Source organism: Trichomycterus rosablanca, chromosome 8, assembly GCF_030014385.1.
Source record: "Trichomycterus rosablanca isolate fTriRos1 chromosome 8, fTriRos1.hap1, whole genome shotgun sequence".
Classification (NCBI taxonomy): domain Eukaryota; kingdom Metazoa; phylum Chordata; class Actinopteri; order Siluriformes; family Trichomycteridae; genus Trichomycterus; species Trichomycterus rosablanca.
Genome location: NC_085995.1, coordinates 10224853 through 10244428, shown reverse-complemented (window position 1 = coordinate 10244428; position 19576 = coordinate 10224853). Strand labels below are relative to the sequence as shown.

The 19576-nt window shown below is 38.8% G+C and overlaps 1 protein-coding gene across 1 annotated transcript in view; it reads right to left on the bottom strand.

The window, feature by feature from the left end:
- Positions 1–3860: 3860 nt before the first annotated feature.
- The window catches only part of zdhhc9 (zinc finger DHHC-type palmitoyltransferase 9), a 39359-nt gene continuing 23643 nt past the window's right edge, over positions 3861–19576 (bottom strand). Inside the window, exons 4-9 of the mRNA XM_063000509.1 lie at positions 19079–19216; positions 17372–17420; positions 14940–15042; positions 11165–11268; positions 10921–11008; positions 3861–8908 (exon numbers count right to left, since the gene is read on the bottom strand). Of these exons, the coding sequence (XP_062856579.1) occupies positions 8735–8908; positions 10921–11008; positions 11165–11268; positions 14940–15042; positions 17372–17420; positions 19079–19216 (656 nt within the window). The 3' untranslated portion in view covers positions 3861–8734. The remainder of the gene's footprint in view (positions 8909–10920; positions 11009–11164; positions 11269–14939; positions 15043–17371; positions 17421–19078; positions 19217–19576) is intronic.

Below are 19576 nucleotides of genomic sequence, written 5' to 3'. Positions count from 1 at the left end.
GCGTCTCTTCCGCAAATCAGGGTCCTTACACAGCGTATAAAGAGCCCACCCACATAGTCTGGTCATCCCACCCTAGCAGAACAGTGTCTGCTGCAGGCACTGCCAATTATGCTAGCGGAACATCCCACTGAGCCACCTGGGTGCCGATATATGACTATTTAAAAGATTTACAAATGTTTGTCTTCTGCTGCTAAGGGATACCCAATTGCATCCGAGGAGAGCATGCCCACGCCTCTTCCGACCCACGCGCAGCCCTTAGCAAAACCCTTTTTCACCTATGCACAGGCGCCTCTCTATCTGCCAATCAGGGTCCTTACACAGCGTATGAAGATCACACCCACACATAGTCCGGTTGTCCGGCCCTAGCAGATACGGTGGCCAGTTAGTATCTGCTGCAGGCACTGTCAATTATGCCCGCCAGATGGTGCCCAGCCGACCGGTGGCAATGCCGAGTTTCGAATCGGGGAGTTCAGAATCTCAGCGCTGGTGTGCTAGTGGAATATCCCACTGCGCCACCTGGGTGCCTATCTACAGGCTGTTCTTGGTATTTAAAACAACAGTACTTTCAGTAGCATATTTGGCGCCCCCCCAGGAATCGCGCTTGATTTACTATTTATTGTCCCTCCACAACATTAAAACTAAATTTACACCCTATATAATAAAAACAGTGACTCTGGTACTTTGAGATTGAGGTGATCATTTATTAGTTCTTGTTTTATGGACATTTTATTTCATATAAATACAGTTATTTACATTATTATTTACATCTATTATAACATTGTAATAAATTGTACTTTATTTGTATTCTTTATGAATGTATGATTTGTTCTGTCAGGTGGTAAGTTTTTCTTATTTTTGTGAACTAGGACAAGACAACCTGCAATGCTTTAAGTCTAAAGTTGTGCTGATTGTAGTTTTGCTTGTATGACTGTTCTATACATGTTTAAGTACCATCATGCATTGCTGTATATATTCCTTGACATTCTGTGTTCTCCACTGTTGTTTTGCATTGCTTAACCATGACTTGTCATTTGTTTTAGATGTTATACATTATACTTTTAATAAATATTACAAAAAATGCAGTTTTGTTTAAGGGCTTATCAACGAATCAACTTCATTGATCATTAAATGAACACATTTAGAATTTGATGTCTGCAACATACAGTACACAACAAAAGTAGGCAAACAGGCATATTTACTCCTGTGTTCCATCACCTTTCCTATAAATGAGACTTTTTAATCATTTGAAAACTGAGGACACTAATTCTTGCACTTTTACAAGTGCCTATTCAAGCATTGCCCATTCTTGCTTGATACAAGACTTCAACTGCTCAACGTTCTGTGTTCAACACGATCAAAATGATTATTTAAAAAGACAGCTGTACTGCTTCCCCATAAATCACTCATGTTTAAATATGGCAACCATTCAGAAATGTACTAAATGTATCATCTGCTTTCTTAGCAGTCTGCAAATTATGCACTGAAATCATTTAAGCTCTAATTTAATCTCCAGTTGCATATGGTTAAAGTGCCTCTGAACTCTGAATTCTGATTGTAAATGATTAAAACCTTAAAATATATATATATACAGTGTATCACAAAAGTGAGTACACCCCTCACATTTCTGCAGATATTTAAGTATATCTTTTCATGGGACAACACTGACAAAATGACACTTTGACACAATGAAAAGTAGTCTGTGTGCAGCTTATATAACAGTGTAAATTTATTCTTCCCTCAAAATAACTCAATATACAGCCATTAATGTCTAAACCACCGGCAACAAAAGTGAGTACACCCCTTAGTAAAAAGTCCTGAAGTGTCAATATTTTGTGTGGCCACCATTATTTCCCAGAACTGCCTTAACTCTCCTGGGCATGGAGTTTACCAGAGCTTCACAGGTTGCCACTGGAATGCTTTTCCACTCCTCCATGACGACATCACGGAGCTGGCAGATATTCGAGACTTTGCGCTCCTCCACCTTCCGCTTGAGGATGCCCCAAAGATGTTCTATTGGGTTTAGGTCTGGAAACATGCTTGGCCAGTCCATCACCTTTACCCTCAGCCTCTTCAATAAAGCAGTGGTCGTCTTAGAGGTGTGTTTGGGGTCATTATCATGCTGGAACACTGCCCTGCGACCCAGTTTCCGGAGGGAGGGGATCATGCTCTGCTTCAGTATTTCACAGTACATATTGGAGTTCATGTGTCCCTCAATGAAATGTAACTCCCCAACACCTGCTGCACTCATGCAGCCCCAGACCATGGCATTCCCACCACCATGCTTGACTGTAGGCATGACACACTTATCTTTGTACTCCTCACCTGATTGCCGCCACTCATGCTTGAGACCATCTGAACCAAACAAATTAATCTTGGTCTCATCAGACCATAGGACATGGTTCCAGTAATCCATGTCCTTTGTTGACATGTCTTCAGCAAACTGTTTGCGGGCTTTCTTGTGTAGAGACTTCAGAAAAGGCTTCCTTCTGGGGTGACAGCAATGCAGACCAATTTGATGTAGTGTGCGGCGTATGGTCTGAGCACTGCCAGGCTGACCCCCCACCTTTTCAATCTCTGCAGCAATGCTGACAGCACTCCTGCGCCTATCTTTCAAAGACAGCAGTTGGATGTGACGCTGAGCACGTGCACTCAGCTTCTTTGGACGACCAACGCGAGGTCTGTTCTGAGTGGACCCTGCTCTTTTAAAACGCTGGATGATCTTGGCCACTGTGCTGCAGCTCAGTTTCAGGGTGTTGGCAATCTTCTTGTAGCCTTGGCCATCTTCATGTAGCGCAACAATTCGTCTTTTAAGATCCTCAGAGAGTTCTTTGCCATGAGGTGCCATGTTGGAACTTTCAGTGACCAGTATGAGAGAGTGTGAGAGCTGTACTACTAAATTAAACACACCTGCTCCCTATGCACACCTGAGACCTAGTAACACTAACAAATCACATGACATTTTGGAGGGAAAATGACAAGCAGTGCTCAATTTGGACATTTAGGGGTGTAGTCTCTTAGGGGTGTACTCACTTTTGTTGCCGGTGGTTTAGACATTAATGGCTGTATATTGAGTTATTTTGAGGGAAGAATAAATTTACACTCTTATATAAGCTGCACACAGACTACTTTTCATTGTGTCAAAGTGTCATTTTGTCAGTGTTGTCCCATGAAAAGATATACTTAAATATCTGCAGAAATGTGAGGGGTGTACTCACTTTTGTGATACACTGTATATATACAGTATATATATATATATATATATATATATATATATATATATATATATATATATATATATTATCATATATGCGTATATTAGCATTAATCTGTGAGAGAGTACAACGAGGCGCAGCAGGATATTCCGCTAGCAAACCGGAGCTGGGGTTCTAAACTCTCTACCGGTCGTGTGGGCGCCCCCTAGCAGGCACAATTTGCAGTGCCTACAGCAGACGGAATTGGACACTAAAAGTCTGCTGGGTGGGAAAAGATCGGACTAAAAAAAGGGGTGGGGTTTTAATGCTGTTCAAGAATCCTGGTTAGTAGCCCGAAGCACCAGTACAAAAGTGGAGGATTAGTGAACGAACCTAGCCTCACGTGCAAATTCACCAAAGTTTGGCCGAACAAGAAGGGGTTGTTGGACTGCACATGTCGGAGGGAGGGTAAATACACCCTCCTCTGATGTGATCAGAGTCCCCAGCAGCAGAAGAATAATTGGCTAGGCTAAATTGGGAGAAAAAGGGAGAAAATGCACACAAAAAAATAGCAAAACACTACCTACATGAAATATTTGCAGCATGAGTCGTAAGAACAGTGGAAAATTGCACATGACTGGACCAATGTAGTAATAAGACATTGTATAATTTATTGGATGTACATTCATACACACCAATCCAGCATGGAAAATAATTCAAAGTATGAAATAATCACAAAGCTATTAACACAAAGTAAACATGAACATAATTCACATGTGATGCTTTATATTGTATACACATTACAATGTAAACGTATATATTCAATACATCCCTGACAATGACTTTATTTCCTACAATGACATTAGGATTATTTATAGATTGAATCAGATTGTATTTTGTAAGGTTGATTATTTTTGCACTGTAGGTCTAATCATTAAACAACCAGAATCCTTCATACAACAGTTCACAGCATCATACTCACCATAAAACATGCTAATCTGATAGGAATATCTATTTTTACAGCATATCTGTAAACAAAGCTAAAAAAAAAATTTGCACAACCACATCAAATATCTCTAAGTTTGCCAATTCAGTTCTGTGGGTGCTATTTTCTATTGCTAGTCAAATTTGTTAACTAAAATACAACCAAATTTTGCCTGTTGTGGCAAATACTCCTAAAGCTACAGATAAACTCTTCATTTAATGCCTACCAACCAGATATGGTGTATTACTATTAAAAAGTACTCACACAACCATAAGCATTTCCTACAAGCAGTCCATACACCACTCACTACACATCGACTATGAATAACATTATGACCACTGACAGGTGAAGTGAATAACACTGATTATCTCTTAATCACGGTACCTGGAATATATTAGGCAGCAAAAGAACATTTTATCCTCAAAGCTGATGTGTTAGAAGCAGGAAAATGGACAAACATAAGGATCTGAGTGAGTTTGACAAGGGCCAAATTGTGATGGCTAGACAACTGGGTCTGAGCATCTCCAAAACTGTGGCTCTTCTGCAGTGGTCAGTATCTATCAAAAGTGGTCCAAGAAAGGAACAGTGGTAAACCGGCGACAGGGTCATGGGCGGCCAAGGCTCATTGATGCTCATGGGGACGAGCTACTGTAGCTCAAATTGCTGAAGAAGTTAATGCTGGTTCTGATAGAAAGGTGTCAGAATACACAGTGCATCACAGTTTGTTGTGTATAGGGCAGCAACACAATATTAGGAAGGTGGTCATAATGTTATGCCTGTTCGGTGTATGTGTCTGTACGTTCAGAATAAAGATAAAGCTAAAATTATTATTATTATATTATTTCACATTTTACAACCGAATTATTCCACTAAATACACAAATACTGTACTGATTGAACACGTTCTCCTTTTTAATTCAACACTTCATCATAGTGGTCAGAAGAACAATGAGTGGAATTACATATAAATTACACTTCTTCCCTATAAAAAATGAATAATGATTTAATAAAACATATTGCACAGATTTGGAGACACTAAATGCAGTAAATGTCATTCCTCACTCTACACTGTACATCCTTTTACTTAGCATTTGCTTAAGCATACGCAGAGGTGCCTAGTCTACCTGACAACAAGGAAAATGCACCAAAAAACAAAAGACACCCTCACAGACTACAGAAAGCATGGACTAAATATGATCATCAAATATTATTTTGCATATTATTTTCCTTCAGTTTATCTGTCGAAATCAGTGTAAACACACCATATTGATCCTGAATTATCTAGTTGTGATTTAAAAATGTTTGGAACCTTTAAAATGACCTTTTTTCTGGATTAGTTACTTATACATGTTTTTATCTTTATCCAAGTCATAATAATAGACATCCATTCTGCATATAATAATATTTATTAAATAGTTATTAATAGTTATTTATTGAGTAATAATCTAGTCAGAAATATGACTGGTGTTTTAAATATTGGGATTAGACAGAAAGCGTAGCTTGTAGAGGTGCCCTACCCTAAAAAGAGCATTCTCTTTCAAGCAAAGATATGTTTACGTAACCCTAGTGTTAGTTTGAATCAGTTTTTAAGACCTTTATATAACCTGGGTGTTGGTGGTATAATCTGCAGTATAACAGGAACAAAATCAGGACTGCAGTGACTCCAGTATGTAGACAAGATGGATAAAACCACTGATTTTCTTTAAATTTGCAAAACATATAATAATAATAATAATAATAATAATAATAATAATGGTGGAGGGCGCATTAAAATTTGGAGATGCTTTGTTATTAAAGGGGCAGTGGTAGCCTAGTGGACAGAGCTGTGGGTTACCAACTCAAATGACCCAAAATAGTAAAAAAAGTAAAAAAGTAAAATCAATGGACAGACTGGTTACCAAATGTTTACCATGCAAAAAAATCACAAATTGTCTAAAATTCATCCACACTGTTGCCTGCAAGACAAAAATTTTGATTGTAGTGATTGTAATGGTACTAAAATGTATACAGAAAGAGCACAATGTTGTTTGGGGGGGGGGGGGGGGGGGCGGGCACCAACACCAAAATCCCAACTGTGAAGCATGGTGGAGGGCGCATTATAATTTGGGGGTGCTTTGTTATTAAAGGGACAGTGGTAGCCTATTGGACAGAGCTATGGGTTACCAAATCGAATCCTGGCTCTGCCATGCAGCCACTGTTTGGCTTGAGCAATGGCTACTTCTGCACTCTGACCACAGCTTCCAAATAAGCGAGATAAGAGATATGTGAATAAAGCATGTGTCTATGTATATATAATAAATAAAGGTCTGCCCCCTAGATTATTATTATCTCAGGACATGACCTGCTGACACTTTTTGAAGAAACATGTTCTGAACAGTCAATGACAAGGCAATGACTCAAAACAACTAAAATCAAAGACAGAATGGTTACTAAATGGTTACCATGCAAAAAATCCCAAATTGGTCCAAATTCATCCACACTGTTGCCTACGAGAAATAAAATCAGGATTGTAGTGACTCTTTCTAGAAGTAAGAGTATTAAAATGAGTACAGAAAGAGCACAACATGGAATAATGATGCAGGAATGTCTAAAACTTGGTCATGTTTATAAATTTGAATACAGACAAGATGGATAAAACCACTGATTCGCTTGTTCTGAGTTGGCAGAATACCATAAGATAGATCTACCATGTTCTGGATCAATGTTCTGTGGTATGTGGACATGTGAAATAAAAGTTAAACTTTTTTATGAGAGGAAGCACCAACACCAAAGTATCATCCTAACTGTGAAGCATGGTGGAGGGCACATTATCATTTGGAGGTGCTTTGTTATTAAAGGGACAGTGGTAGCTTATTGGACAGGGCTGTGGGTTACCAAATTGATTCCTGGCTCTGCCATGCACCCACTGTTTGCTTTGAGCAATGGCTGCCCTGCGCTCTGACCCCAGCTTCCAAATAAGCTGAGATATGCGGTGAAGACATATACAGACAAGACGGATAAACCACTGATTTGCAGAACATCATATGATAGATCCACCACTATGGTATGTTGACACGTGAAGTAAAAGCTAAACTTGTCTGAGGGAAAAAAGCACCAACACCAAACTTTTGAAGTATTATAGGTTTGTGGTGCTTTGTTATCTTAGGATCACAATGACAATGCAATGACCCAAAAATCAATGACAGAATGGTTTAAAAATACATAAAATATGCTACAGCATGGACCTAAAAAAGGCTGTTAACAGCAGAAATCACGTAATGGTCCAAAATTCATCCACACTGGTGTGTAGTCTGATCAGCAGCTGGATTTCCAGTCTATTATTTTGACTTGGATGACTTTTTTTACTTGACTTGGTTGAATCCAGATGTATACACTGTCTTCACAATAGCTAAAGATTATAAGAGTAAATTCTTAACCTTATAAACATTACAGACGTTTGGTGCAGCCCAGACGTCTATACCATGGGCCAATCTTTCCAATATATGCATACACATATTGGTGTACTGTTGCCTGCTGTTATGCTCCAGCTGTTAAAGGGTTAAGAAGTACTGCTTTATACCCTACTTTCCTGCAGTCACCCAAAAAACGATTCTACTGACAATGTGGCGGTTCCAGGACCGGCCCTGTGTGGTCTGTTGAAGCAGGACGGAGCATGCTCACCAAGCAATGGAGGCTAATTCTTCCACACATATTTTGAACAGTTTTACACTATGTACACGTACACCATGGCTTGTTTTCTCAACGTTATGATTTTTGCTTAGCGTCCTATTTAAAAACACATTTAATACCCATATATGATGTGGATGTTGTAATGAAACTGAGATTGAGATTGAAATGGCCTCGTCTGAGAGTGCAGCTTTCAGATAAGGCACTGTTACTAGTGTCTGTCAACAACGGGCCCTTCGTACACTACGCTGATCCTTACAAACACACAAGCACCACTCTTCTTTCTCTTTTAGCACAGATTCACCTGATACATTTGTATATACTTCATGCTGATCGTAATTCTTGGTGAAGCGCCACTCATTGAACAACATTTTGGAAAACCAAAGCAGTACAAAGGCTCACAGACCTTAGAATCTAATACGAATGACCATGATGGGTTGCTATGTTGGCATGATCTAGGCCAAAGCGCAGTTTAGTTCATTCTTTTGGTGTCCAGGTTGTTGATTTCTGTAGGACTTCAATACTCTGTATTGTGTTTTGTGTTGCATAGGACCTGTTGAACAATTGTATGCATCAGTTGTTTACAGATGAAACATAGACGAGCCATTCAGAAACGCCACTTAAAGGAAATTAGTGCAGGAAGCATCAACATAGTTCAACATAGTTCGTGTTGATGTTTTTCCTTATAGGTGTTTTTCTCATGCAGTGTTTTGAAGAAAGAGCAAGCGCCATGGTGGGTGCCTTCAAAATCCTTAGTTCTGAAGTCAGGCAGCACTTTAATTAGACCTTCAATTCCACATGGACGCTGATTAGTCTTAGAGTCTTACAGCATGTGGTCCATCATACTGTTAAAATGTTCACTTCTCCTAAAAATAGTGATCTGCAGGAGAACCCTAGTGGGCTGATTCTTTGATGACAGTAGGACTGGCTTTAGAGGGAGGCTTTTCCGGGCTGGATGGTTTCTCGTCTTTGGTCGAGCTGGACGTGGTCTTCTGAGCGGCAGCTGCAATACCGGGCTTGGCCTCATCAGGAGTGTGTTCGTTAGGGATCAGAGGAGATGTGGTTTTCTGTCAGGTAGAGAGTATTATAGTTAGAGCAGGAAGAAATGAATTCAGGTGAGGACCATCTTGCCATGTTATTGTGGAAAACATCACAATAAAACATCTTACAACACAGATGCTGACAGAACTGATTTTTTCATTGTTTTTTAAAGCCAAAAAAATAGAAATAGATAAAAGAATGTTAATTTAATTAGTTAATTATTAGTGTTTAAGTATCACTAAATAACAAAATTGGATTGGTGCCCAGGTGGCGCAGCGGGATATTCCACTAGCACACCAGTACCGAGATTCTGAACTCCTCGGCTCGAATCTCGGCTCTGTCACCGGTCGGCTGGACACCATCTAGCAGGCATAATTGGCCACAAAAATTGGCCACTGTGTCTGCTGGGTGGGATAAAGCAGACTAAGTAAGTTAGCAGATTGAGGCGCCTGTGCAGAAAGCATGGGCGAAAAGAAAGGATCCGGAGGGGTCCTGCGCACGGGTCGGAGGAAGCGTGAGCAGCAGTATACCCCCCTCGAATGCAATCATGGGATCCCAAGCAGCGGAAGACAAATTGACTACGCTAAATCGGGAGAAAAAGGGAGAAAATTAATAAATAAATAGAAATAAATAAATAAAAAATTAGATTGGACTAGCTGAAAATGATGGCAGGCAAAATATCCAGCAAAAATGTTGCTGCAATCTGCACTTAAATGCATCTGAGATCCACATTTAATTAACTAAAACAGTAGCTAATCATGCAAACTGCCTATCAACTGCCTATTAATTACAGCTTTAATGAAGGCACAGAGGGTGAAAATATCCAAAATATCCAGCAAAAACACTCAAACCATAAAAGAAAATTAAAAAGCCAAATTATTTGTTGTGTTTTTCTCTTTTAAATGGTTTTGTATAAAATGTTTGAAAGCTATTTTAACACCTTATTTTGCTTAATATTTATTACTGGCAGCAATTAGTCTGGGTGATGGCAAGACTAAACTGGTATGCACATATTGGAGAAGTTGGGAGATAAGCATGACTCTCCATACACAAACACATACTAATATTGACTGATGTATTGACTGTATGTGTTTGGGCTTTCTGTAATAATCGCTGCTGGCTGGTGTAAAATACAAGCGGCAGGGGTTGCCAAAGTGTATAAGGCAATTGGTTATATCTAGGGCCCTAATAAATTTACGGGAAAATGAGCATAATTTCACAGAAATGTTGTGTGTCTATGCTAGCATTTGATCCAGAATACCAGTGTGTAATAGGCGACTGTACTGTATTTTGTGTGCTGTACTGAATTTTTGTGTGCACTTTTTAACAGGCAATCCTACGGCAATTAAGTTAGCAATCGGTTAGTCCAATGTTAGTCCAAGATGTCGAAGTGTAAAGCATCTAAAAACACGACTCGGTTAACTGAGTTTGGACAGAGGGGCGTGTCAAACACGGATGAGAATTTTTAAACCTGAAGCCTCACACCATCGCTGTATGTTCTAGGTTTACATTTAGCCGTTAAGGTAGGCTGTGCTGAGTATTGTAGCTTCCATTTAATCAGTCATTGAATTTATGAGTGTAATTTAATGACTGCTGTGAAATGTGGCACTCCGTGACATTTTAACTAACCGATTGCTAACTGAATTGCCGTAGGATTGCTAGGACCACCTCGTATTGCAAATTAACCAGTAAACGTGAGGCACTTGAACTTTACATGAATAAAAAATGTAAAATCGCTAAACACAAACCTCAAATTTTGAATTTCACAGCATGTCTATATTACACAGGAAAAGGCTCATTTCACAGTCCACGATACGATTTTTATGGCAGTGAATTACGTAGGGCTTTAGTTATATCCAAATTGGGACAATGTGAAGAGGAAATGCAAAAAAAAAATCACATTATGGTATGTTTACAGTAGCAACAAGATCAAGAGAGCCAACAAAATACAGTACAGTCGCCTAATACACACTGGTGTTCTGGACCAAAAGCTAGCACAGACACACAAACACAACACACAACATACTTATTTTCTTACTGTTTTGGGTAGAACTGGGTTATTTGTGGTGGCAGCAGCATTAGAAGAAGCAGGTTCTTCAGATAGCAACCCCCTTCTGTCCAATACACTGTAATTGAAGAAAGAACAGAACATGAATTAATAACTCCAAATAAATATTAGACACATGGAACTACAGTAGATGTAACAAAAATTACAGCGCTACGGCAGACGGTAATAGATCTTACCAATATTGTGATTTAGATATACAGTATAATGTTCGCACCTTGGGTAAGTGGGGCCGCAGAGCACCTCACAGCAGTTCTTAATGAGGTTCTTGTGACTGTAAGGATTCTGGAGGCGGTTCTTCCCAGACCATGAGCCTTTAATCTGGACAGCACAGAAATCAGAAAAAACAGAACCTACAATCACTAAAGATGATTTTGCATAATCAGATTTGTGTAACTTTGGCCTGCAAATTCACAACAACCTACAATATCTTCACGGATCTGCTGTGTTAACCTAAAGAGGGCAGTGCTATTGCAAATTACTTAATAAACATAAGAACTTTTTTTTTGTATTTTTGGTTAGTCAGAAGGCTGAATTATATTGTAATTACATTGTAATATAGCTGAATAATGAAGTGCTGTAGATGAAGATGCAGTAAATGTATTGATTGTATGGTTCTTGTTTTTCATTCTTTATAGGGTTTAAGTTAGCTTATCTTAATAAAAGCAATTTATGAATTAAAATTGGACAAAACATTTGTGTGCTCACAGGACCTGCTTTGATCGCACCAAATCTAAATGTTAAATTGTATGGATAAAGCTACATTTCATGTTAAGAACAGCTAGATTACTAGCTGAACCACAATAGCAGGTAATTTCTGAGTAAAATCTTTAGCCTGACCCCTGTCCACTTTACAAAGCAAGAGAAACAGTGGTGGTGTTACTGAGGCTCTATTATTATAGGAACAGTTACTGGTAAACCTTAATGCACAACATATTTTTGTGCAGTTCTTTAATTAACTCATCATTCTTGTAGAAAAAAAAAGTATTCACCTTTTCTCTGTTAAAAAATTATGTATAATTATAAGAACTAGATACCAAGATGGAGCCTTATTTAATATTAATACATAATTCTTCACAGCCATGGTTAAATATGGCTCAGACTCTTTCACACATTGATAAATCTCGTCATTTTCTATAACTGGAACGAAATTATTTAACCCTTTAATGGTCCCACCAAGAAAATAATGCATTTATTTCTTTCTTGGGACCATACCAACTGTAACGATTTGGGCTAGGATAAGTCAAGAGGGGGCGGACACACACGCATAGATGTTTTACAAAGTTTAATGATAACAAAAAACTACACAAGGTTACAAAGGATTTGAAGGTTTGAACAAGACACACACACACATAAACTAAGCTAAATGCTAATCTAACTGCAAACGCTAATCACTAAATACATGAAACCTATGCTAATGCAAAATGCTAAAGCTAATCTAAACACCAGAAACAAACCTAAAGCCTATGCTAAGCTAACACAAAATATGAACAAGACTACTTCCAAACAAGACTTCTAAACCTGGACAATAGCTTGAGGCAAACAGGAGCAAACAAACCAAGTTCAAAAGCAAATTAGTCTCCACTGACTGATCCACAGCTGCACCCTTATATGCCATGAACAATCTAACTGGGATGAGGTGCAGCTGTGGTTAATTAACAGACGACCAATCATAAGTAAGGGGGACGTTGGCTTGCCACTGAATACAAACATTACAAACATGTGCTCCTGGAGAGAGGGGTGTGGCACTTAAGAGCACTCCAGCAGCACATGGATGATTTTCACTTAAGTTCACATAAAGGTTAAAAAAAACTGTTTTCTTAAAACCACAGGGTCATCTACTCAATATTTTTAAGTTTAACACACGTCAACCAAACAGTAGATATGACACAATCTAATTGAAATTTAAATACAGATTATTTTTACCCAAGTATTTAGTATTAAGGAACCATTAAAAGGTTAAACTAGAAGATCTCTTTGAGAAAGACACCATGTATGTTCTATAAGATACTGTATATGTACACCATTTCTAATTACTGAGTTAAGTTACTCCAACACGTAGTGAATAGTTAAAAATGCCCACAGGTTTATAATGGAATAACTCAATAACTCAAGCTCATGGTCAGGTTTCCACATACTTTTGACCACAGAGTGTATGTTCATGTATAAAGGCGCCCTTCCTATCAACCCATCTCACACAGTGTGTGATCTATTCCAATGCCAGCAAAAATAATGTTTCTATAATTAGCACAATGTAATCCACACAAATGCGACTGGCATGAGACTGGCATGAGTCAATGTGCCAGCCAGGGCTGAAAAATGAGCACTAACCTTGTTTTTAAAGCTTAGTAACAGCTGGTATGACAGGACTGTTGGAGCATAACACATTTGCATTAGCTGGATGTAGTGCCATATTGAAATGTTTGGAAATAGATCTAAACAAAGCATTGCATTCTGGGATGGATTCACCATTTTGCATATATGAGTGGTTTTATTTACATAAGTCTGTACATTGAGAGCTGAGCTATAGTGGAACCTCGGTTTTCGAATGTCTCCCCTATCAGACAAGTCGGGTCTCGGTTGTCGACTTATTTCCCCAGAGAGAAGATCAAAGAATACAGACTTAAAAGTCAATAGAAATAACAATACGATCATCATAGAGTGTGCAGGTGTTGAAAACAACTGAACACAATACAACACAATAAAGTGAACTTGTTGCAAGGTGGCCAACAAAGTCATTATTTAATGATCCCTCCCAGCTGCAGTGTACTAACACTGATGAGGTGCAGAGACTGCCTAATTAAAGCAAACGCCAGTCAGTCATCTGCACTTCCATGCCCCCTGCTGGTCTTAATGGCATGGCAGATGGGCATCTCTTTTTTTCTAATAAATTTTTTTTTTTTTTAAAGAATATAGTTTTTTACAAGCACAAGTTCATTAAAAGTGAACCTGTTGCAAGGTGGCCAACATAGCCATTATTTAATGATCCCTCCCAGGTGCAGCGAACTAGTACTGATGAGGGGCAGAGACTGCCTTTTTTAAGCAAATGCCAGTCAGTCATCTGCACTTCCATGACCTCTGCTGGTCATGATGGCATGGCAGGTGGGCATAATTCTGTAATACGTGTCCCCTGCCAATCTCTATTTTTTATAAATCAGTAGAGTATAGAACCAGAAGCTCCAATTTTTTTTTTGCTTGAAATATGAAGTCACAAGCACAAGTTAATTAAAGTGAACATGTTTAAAGGTGGCCAACAAAGTCATTATTTAATGATCCCTGCAGCGAACTAACACTGATGAGGGGCAGAGACTGCCTTTTTTAAGCAAACGCCAGTCAGTCATCTGCACTTCCATGACCTCTGCTGGTCATAATGGCATGACAAGTGGGCATGATTTGGTAATACACGTCCCCTGCCAATCTCTATTTTTCATAAATCAGTAGAATAGAGTACAAGAAGCACCTAGTTTTTTTGCTTGAGATATGAAGTCACAAGCACAAGTCACAAGTTCATTAAAGTGAACCTGTTGCAAGGTCTCCAACATAGCCATTATTTAATGATCCCTCCCAGCTGCAGCGAACTAGTACTGATGAGGCACAGAGACACTTCCTTGTCCCCTGATGGCCATACTGGCATGGCAGGTGGGCATGATTCTGTAATATGCACCCCCTGCCAATCTCTAGTAGAATATAGTATCAGAAGCATTCAGGTGGTAATTTGCTTGGTAAAGCACTTGTTTATCATAAACAAGTTCTAAAGATTTATGTACTTGTTTTGTTCTCCTTTACTTAGTTTTGACCTCATTTGCCTCATATTTGAAAGATGAACAAGCAGAGTTCTTGCCATTGTGAATTGAACACATTCACTCCCCTCAATCCTTTCCTTCCTTCAGAACTAAGAAGCACATAAATCGTTCTTTCCGGTCATGTGACAGGAATCAAGAGTCAGGAAGTTACACAAACGCAGTGATACAGGTACAGTATTGAGCACTTACGTCTTCGTTGGTGGTTTGGTTCAGGGAGATCAGGTAGGTATGGAAGCCGGTCAGTCCCACCACAGACCAGAGTGTGAAGAAACAAATTAAAACTTCAATAACAGTACAGCAGAGTTAAGGAAACACCAGGCTGATCATTATGATCCTGCTTTTACTGCCTAGTTAATGTGGTTTTATATTTACTACTGACACACACACACACTGTACACTGATTGGCCATAACATAAAAACCACCTTCTTGTTTCAACACTCACTGTTTATTTTATCAGCTCAACTTACCATACAGAAGCACTTTGTAGTTCTACGATTACTGACTGTAGTCCATCTTTCTTTCCGCATGCTTTTTTTGCCTGCTTTCACCCTGTTCTTCAATGGTCAGGACCCCACAGAGCATTATTATTTGGGTGGTGGATCATTCTCAGCACTGCAATGACAATGACATAGTGGTGGTGTGTTAGTGTGTGTAGAAACAGCAGCACTGCTGGAGTTTTTAATACCGTGTCCACTCTATTAGACACTCCTACCTAGTTGGGCCACCTTGTAGATGTAAAGTCAGAGACAATCGCTCATCTATTGCTGCTGTTTGAGTTGGTCATCTTCTAGACCTTCATCAGTGGTCACAGGACGCTGCCCACGGGGCGCTGTTGGCTGGATATTTTTGGTTGGTGGATTATTCTCGGTCCAGCAGTGACAGTGAGGTGTTTAAAAACTACAGCAGCACTGCTGTGTCTTATCCGCTCATACCAGCACAACACACACTAACACACCACCACCGTGTCATTGTCACTGCAGTGCTGAGAATGACCCACCACCCAAATAATACCTGCTCTGTGGTGGTCCTGTGGGGGTCCTGACCATTGAAGAACAGGGTGAAAGCAGGCTAAAAAAAGCATGCGGAGAAACAGATAGACTACAGTCAGTAATCGTAGAACTACAAAGTGCTTCTATATGGTAAGTGGAGCTGATAAAATGGACAATGAGTGTAAAAACAAGGAGGTGGTTTTAATGTTATGGCTGATCGGTGTATTTACACTGTATAAAGTACTGCACACTTATCACTGTACCTAGCAGCCATAAACAGAGCTTATCAGTCAGTAATTTCCATTCTGAGCTATAACACATCTACCAACCTCCCTGTTCAGCGATCTGACTACTGAACACTGATATTTTACAGCCGTCATATCCGAGGCTCGTGTCGGCTGTATAAAAACTTTTACGACCTTAAATGTGCTGATGTTCAGATATTAACACAAACAGTGGTCTGCAAAACAACGCCATAAATCAACTCATGATGAAAGATAACCAAAAGAGTTCAGCAGAATAATACAGTTATATTAGTGTGTGCCTTAGTGTATTGACGCAGCCTTGTGCAATACTCATAACCTTGACATTGGAATGGAAGGGAATTGAAACCTAATCTTTCAATTTTATTAAGTCAAAATAACTATGATATAATTATAATTATAATATACAAGTTAATTCAGTTGTCATTAAAACAAATTGTACCTGAGATTTGTGTCCTTACACCTGTACAGTGGAACCTCGATTTAACGGACCTCTATTTAATGCAGTGGTTCCCAACTACCGGGCCATTTATCACCAGGCCGCACAGAAAGAATAAATAATTAGAGATTGCTACATAAGCAAGTGTTATTGTCTCAAATCACCACTAGGTGGGAGCAGTGTCTCGATGCAGCCAAAAAAGCTCAGGATTTTCCATTCTACAGTTCTTCTATTTTAAATCCTCCCGCCACTGCCGGTCCGTGAAATTATTTCTTACATGAAACCGGTCCATGATCGGGGACCACTGATTTAATGGATTTCCAGAAAATCTGGAAAACCAAATGTCCGGCCCAATTGTTTAACATTCTAGTTAGAAGCGTACCAAATCCAGCAGTTCAGTAATTGTCCACTAGCCAGTGCACATATCTCTGTTTACATGAGTGATAGACTTTGTTTTGTCAGGAGGCTCGCTTTGTTCTCGCCTTTTTCTCTGTGTTTTATGCTTAATTTTTGCAAGTTCTAGTGCTTAGTGCTTAGCACCAGCACTGCTCCAGTAGCCACCAGCAGTGCTTCAGACTCTAGGTAAATGAAATTTCTCCCCATTAGTACAGTACACAAATTTTAATATTTATCTACAGGTTTTACATTACATATTTACATATCTATTTAAGTTTAAGTTAAATGTATTTTACTGTTTATCATATGCACATGTTTAACACTTTTGTGGACCTTAGTGCTGTGTTTTTGTACATTTTCACACCCCTGAAAAAATACCCTGTTTCCGACAATCGCATTTTACGGACCAGTGCTCCACCCTTTTAGTCTGTTAAATCGAGGAATCAGAGCAATCACGAAGTAACAGAGCAATCCATGTAAAGACACCCTAAGGCTGGTTGGTCTGCCACTACAGAGCGCAGATAAAAGGATATGTTCCGGGAGTTTCTTTAAGAGTGTTCACGAATCCAGAGTCCACCGATCCTGTAAGGTAAAAAAAATACATTCATAAATTAATCATTATAATATTGGTGACAAAGATTTACATGCTTAATTTATTCTATATCCTATTTGATCAAATATCTGTTTCAATCACAAAGCCCAAATTCCCCTACCTAGCGCAGTCTAATTATTTCATCACTGCTTTTCACACTCCTACTATTATGCTTAAACCGCAATAATGTGCCAAACCAATCAGTCGGCTACAGTTCACTATGAAAATTCCCTCAGTGCTACTTGCTCCTTCTCTTTACTACTTCCCATCCCTTTCTTCCAGCTTACATCCCTCCTCCACTCTCTGTGCATACTTTTATCTTTGCATGAAAGCAGTCTGATGCAGAGGAATATGAAAGATGAGCTGGTAAATCACTCGTTAACTGTAGCTCATTACACCGAGGGTTTAAGAAGATTCTCCTGCTTTAATACTCTGGAGAGGAAGATGAACTACAAGTTTGTGAATACAATTAACATTTTATGTACCCTGATTCCCAAAAAGTTGGACCAGTAGAAAATAAAATAAATAAATAAATAAATAAAATAACAATAATAACAATAATAATATTACAAATAATTATTATTATAAATAACAAATAATTTATTTTATGAATTTTATAAAGAATATAATAAGTTATGAATAACAAAATAATTAATAAATATATACATAATATATTTTTATAAATAAATTATTATTTTATAATTAATTACTATCTAAATGTATAATACTATTAGAAAATCATTAATTGCTAATTATTATTAAAATTATTATTATTGTTGTTATTATAAATTATTGTAAACTTGTTCCTATGAGAAGATGTTCCTATGAGTTCTCTGTTGTCTTAAATTTTGCAATTTATAATGCTCACACAGTTTTCTGTGGGGTACAGGTTTGGACTGCAGACAGTTCAGTATAGCACCTGTACTCTCAAACTTGTACACAAGCAGACAGGTGCCTTGCTAAAACAAGCATGGACATCCAAATGCATTAGGATATGTTGACGTTTTCCTATCCTTTGGCCTGGAAAAATAACTTGAATGGTGGACTTCAAGGTGGATTTGAAAGGTGGCAGACCACAGCACAGGTTTTCACTCTGCGTCAATCCATCTAAGATGAATCTGAGCCAGAAGAAGTCTGGCATTTCTGGATGTTTTACTTTCACTTTGCGAAGTCTTCTTTATTCTATTTTAAGCATTTTGCTTTTTCTCCCAATCTAGTTGTATCCAATTACCCAGTTTTATCAGTCCTCCACTGCTGCAGACCCCTTCTCTGACCGAGAAGTGCCGTACCTAACACACACCTCCTGCCAACCGCTTCTTTTCACTTGTCATTTACACAATGAACAGTATCACATACGAGTCACACAGCGCGCTATATTATTGCTGCCACAATTCGTGTGATGAGCTACCGCTTTAGCAAATTAAACGCTAACGTCAGGAGCAGCGTGAGCACAGAATATCGCTGCATTAGCTGTATTCTGAACCTGTAACTTCACGGTAGTTTTGTAAACGCTAATAACCTGTTGCGGCCAATTTGCTGCATATAAATTTCATTGAGATTTGACTTAATCGAAGGATATTTGCATGATACTTATCTATACAATTCAAGCAAACACTTATAAAAAGGTTCCTTTAGGTCATTTACTCACGTAGTACAACATGGACGATGTCAAAAGTAAAGATGTAGATGGTAAGGAGAGAGAGAGACAGCGTGAACAGGTAGAAGTACCGGTAGTTCCTTTTCCCTACACAGTTTCCAACCCATGGGCAGTGATGGTCAAAGCGATCTGCAAATAAAAAATGGAAACACAATTGAATCGAATGTTGTCAGCAGATATGCAAACATAGCAACTATCAATTCAACCACAGTTCAAGAAGAGAGTGTCCTGAACTGCATTCTACAGTAACAATAGTATCAGTATACAATCAGTATACACAATGTAGCACATAGGATGTATTTCGGGACGCGGCCAGGAAATCAACAAACAATGTATACCTGTCATAGTCACGGATGTACGTTTATATATACACTATATTGCCAAAAGTATTCGCTTGTCTACCTTCACACACATATGAACTTAAGTGACATCCCATTCTTAATCCATAGGGTTTAATATGATGTCGGCCCACCCTTTGCAGCTATAACA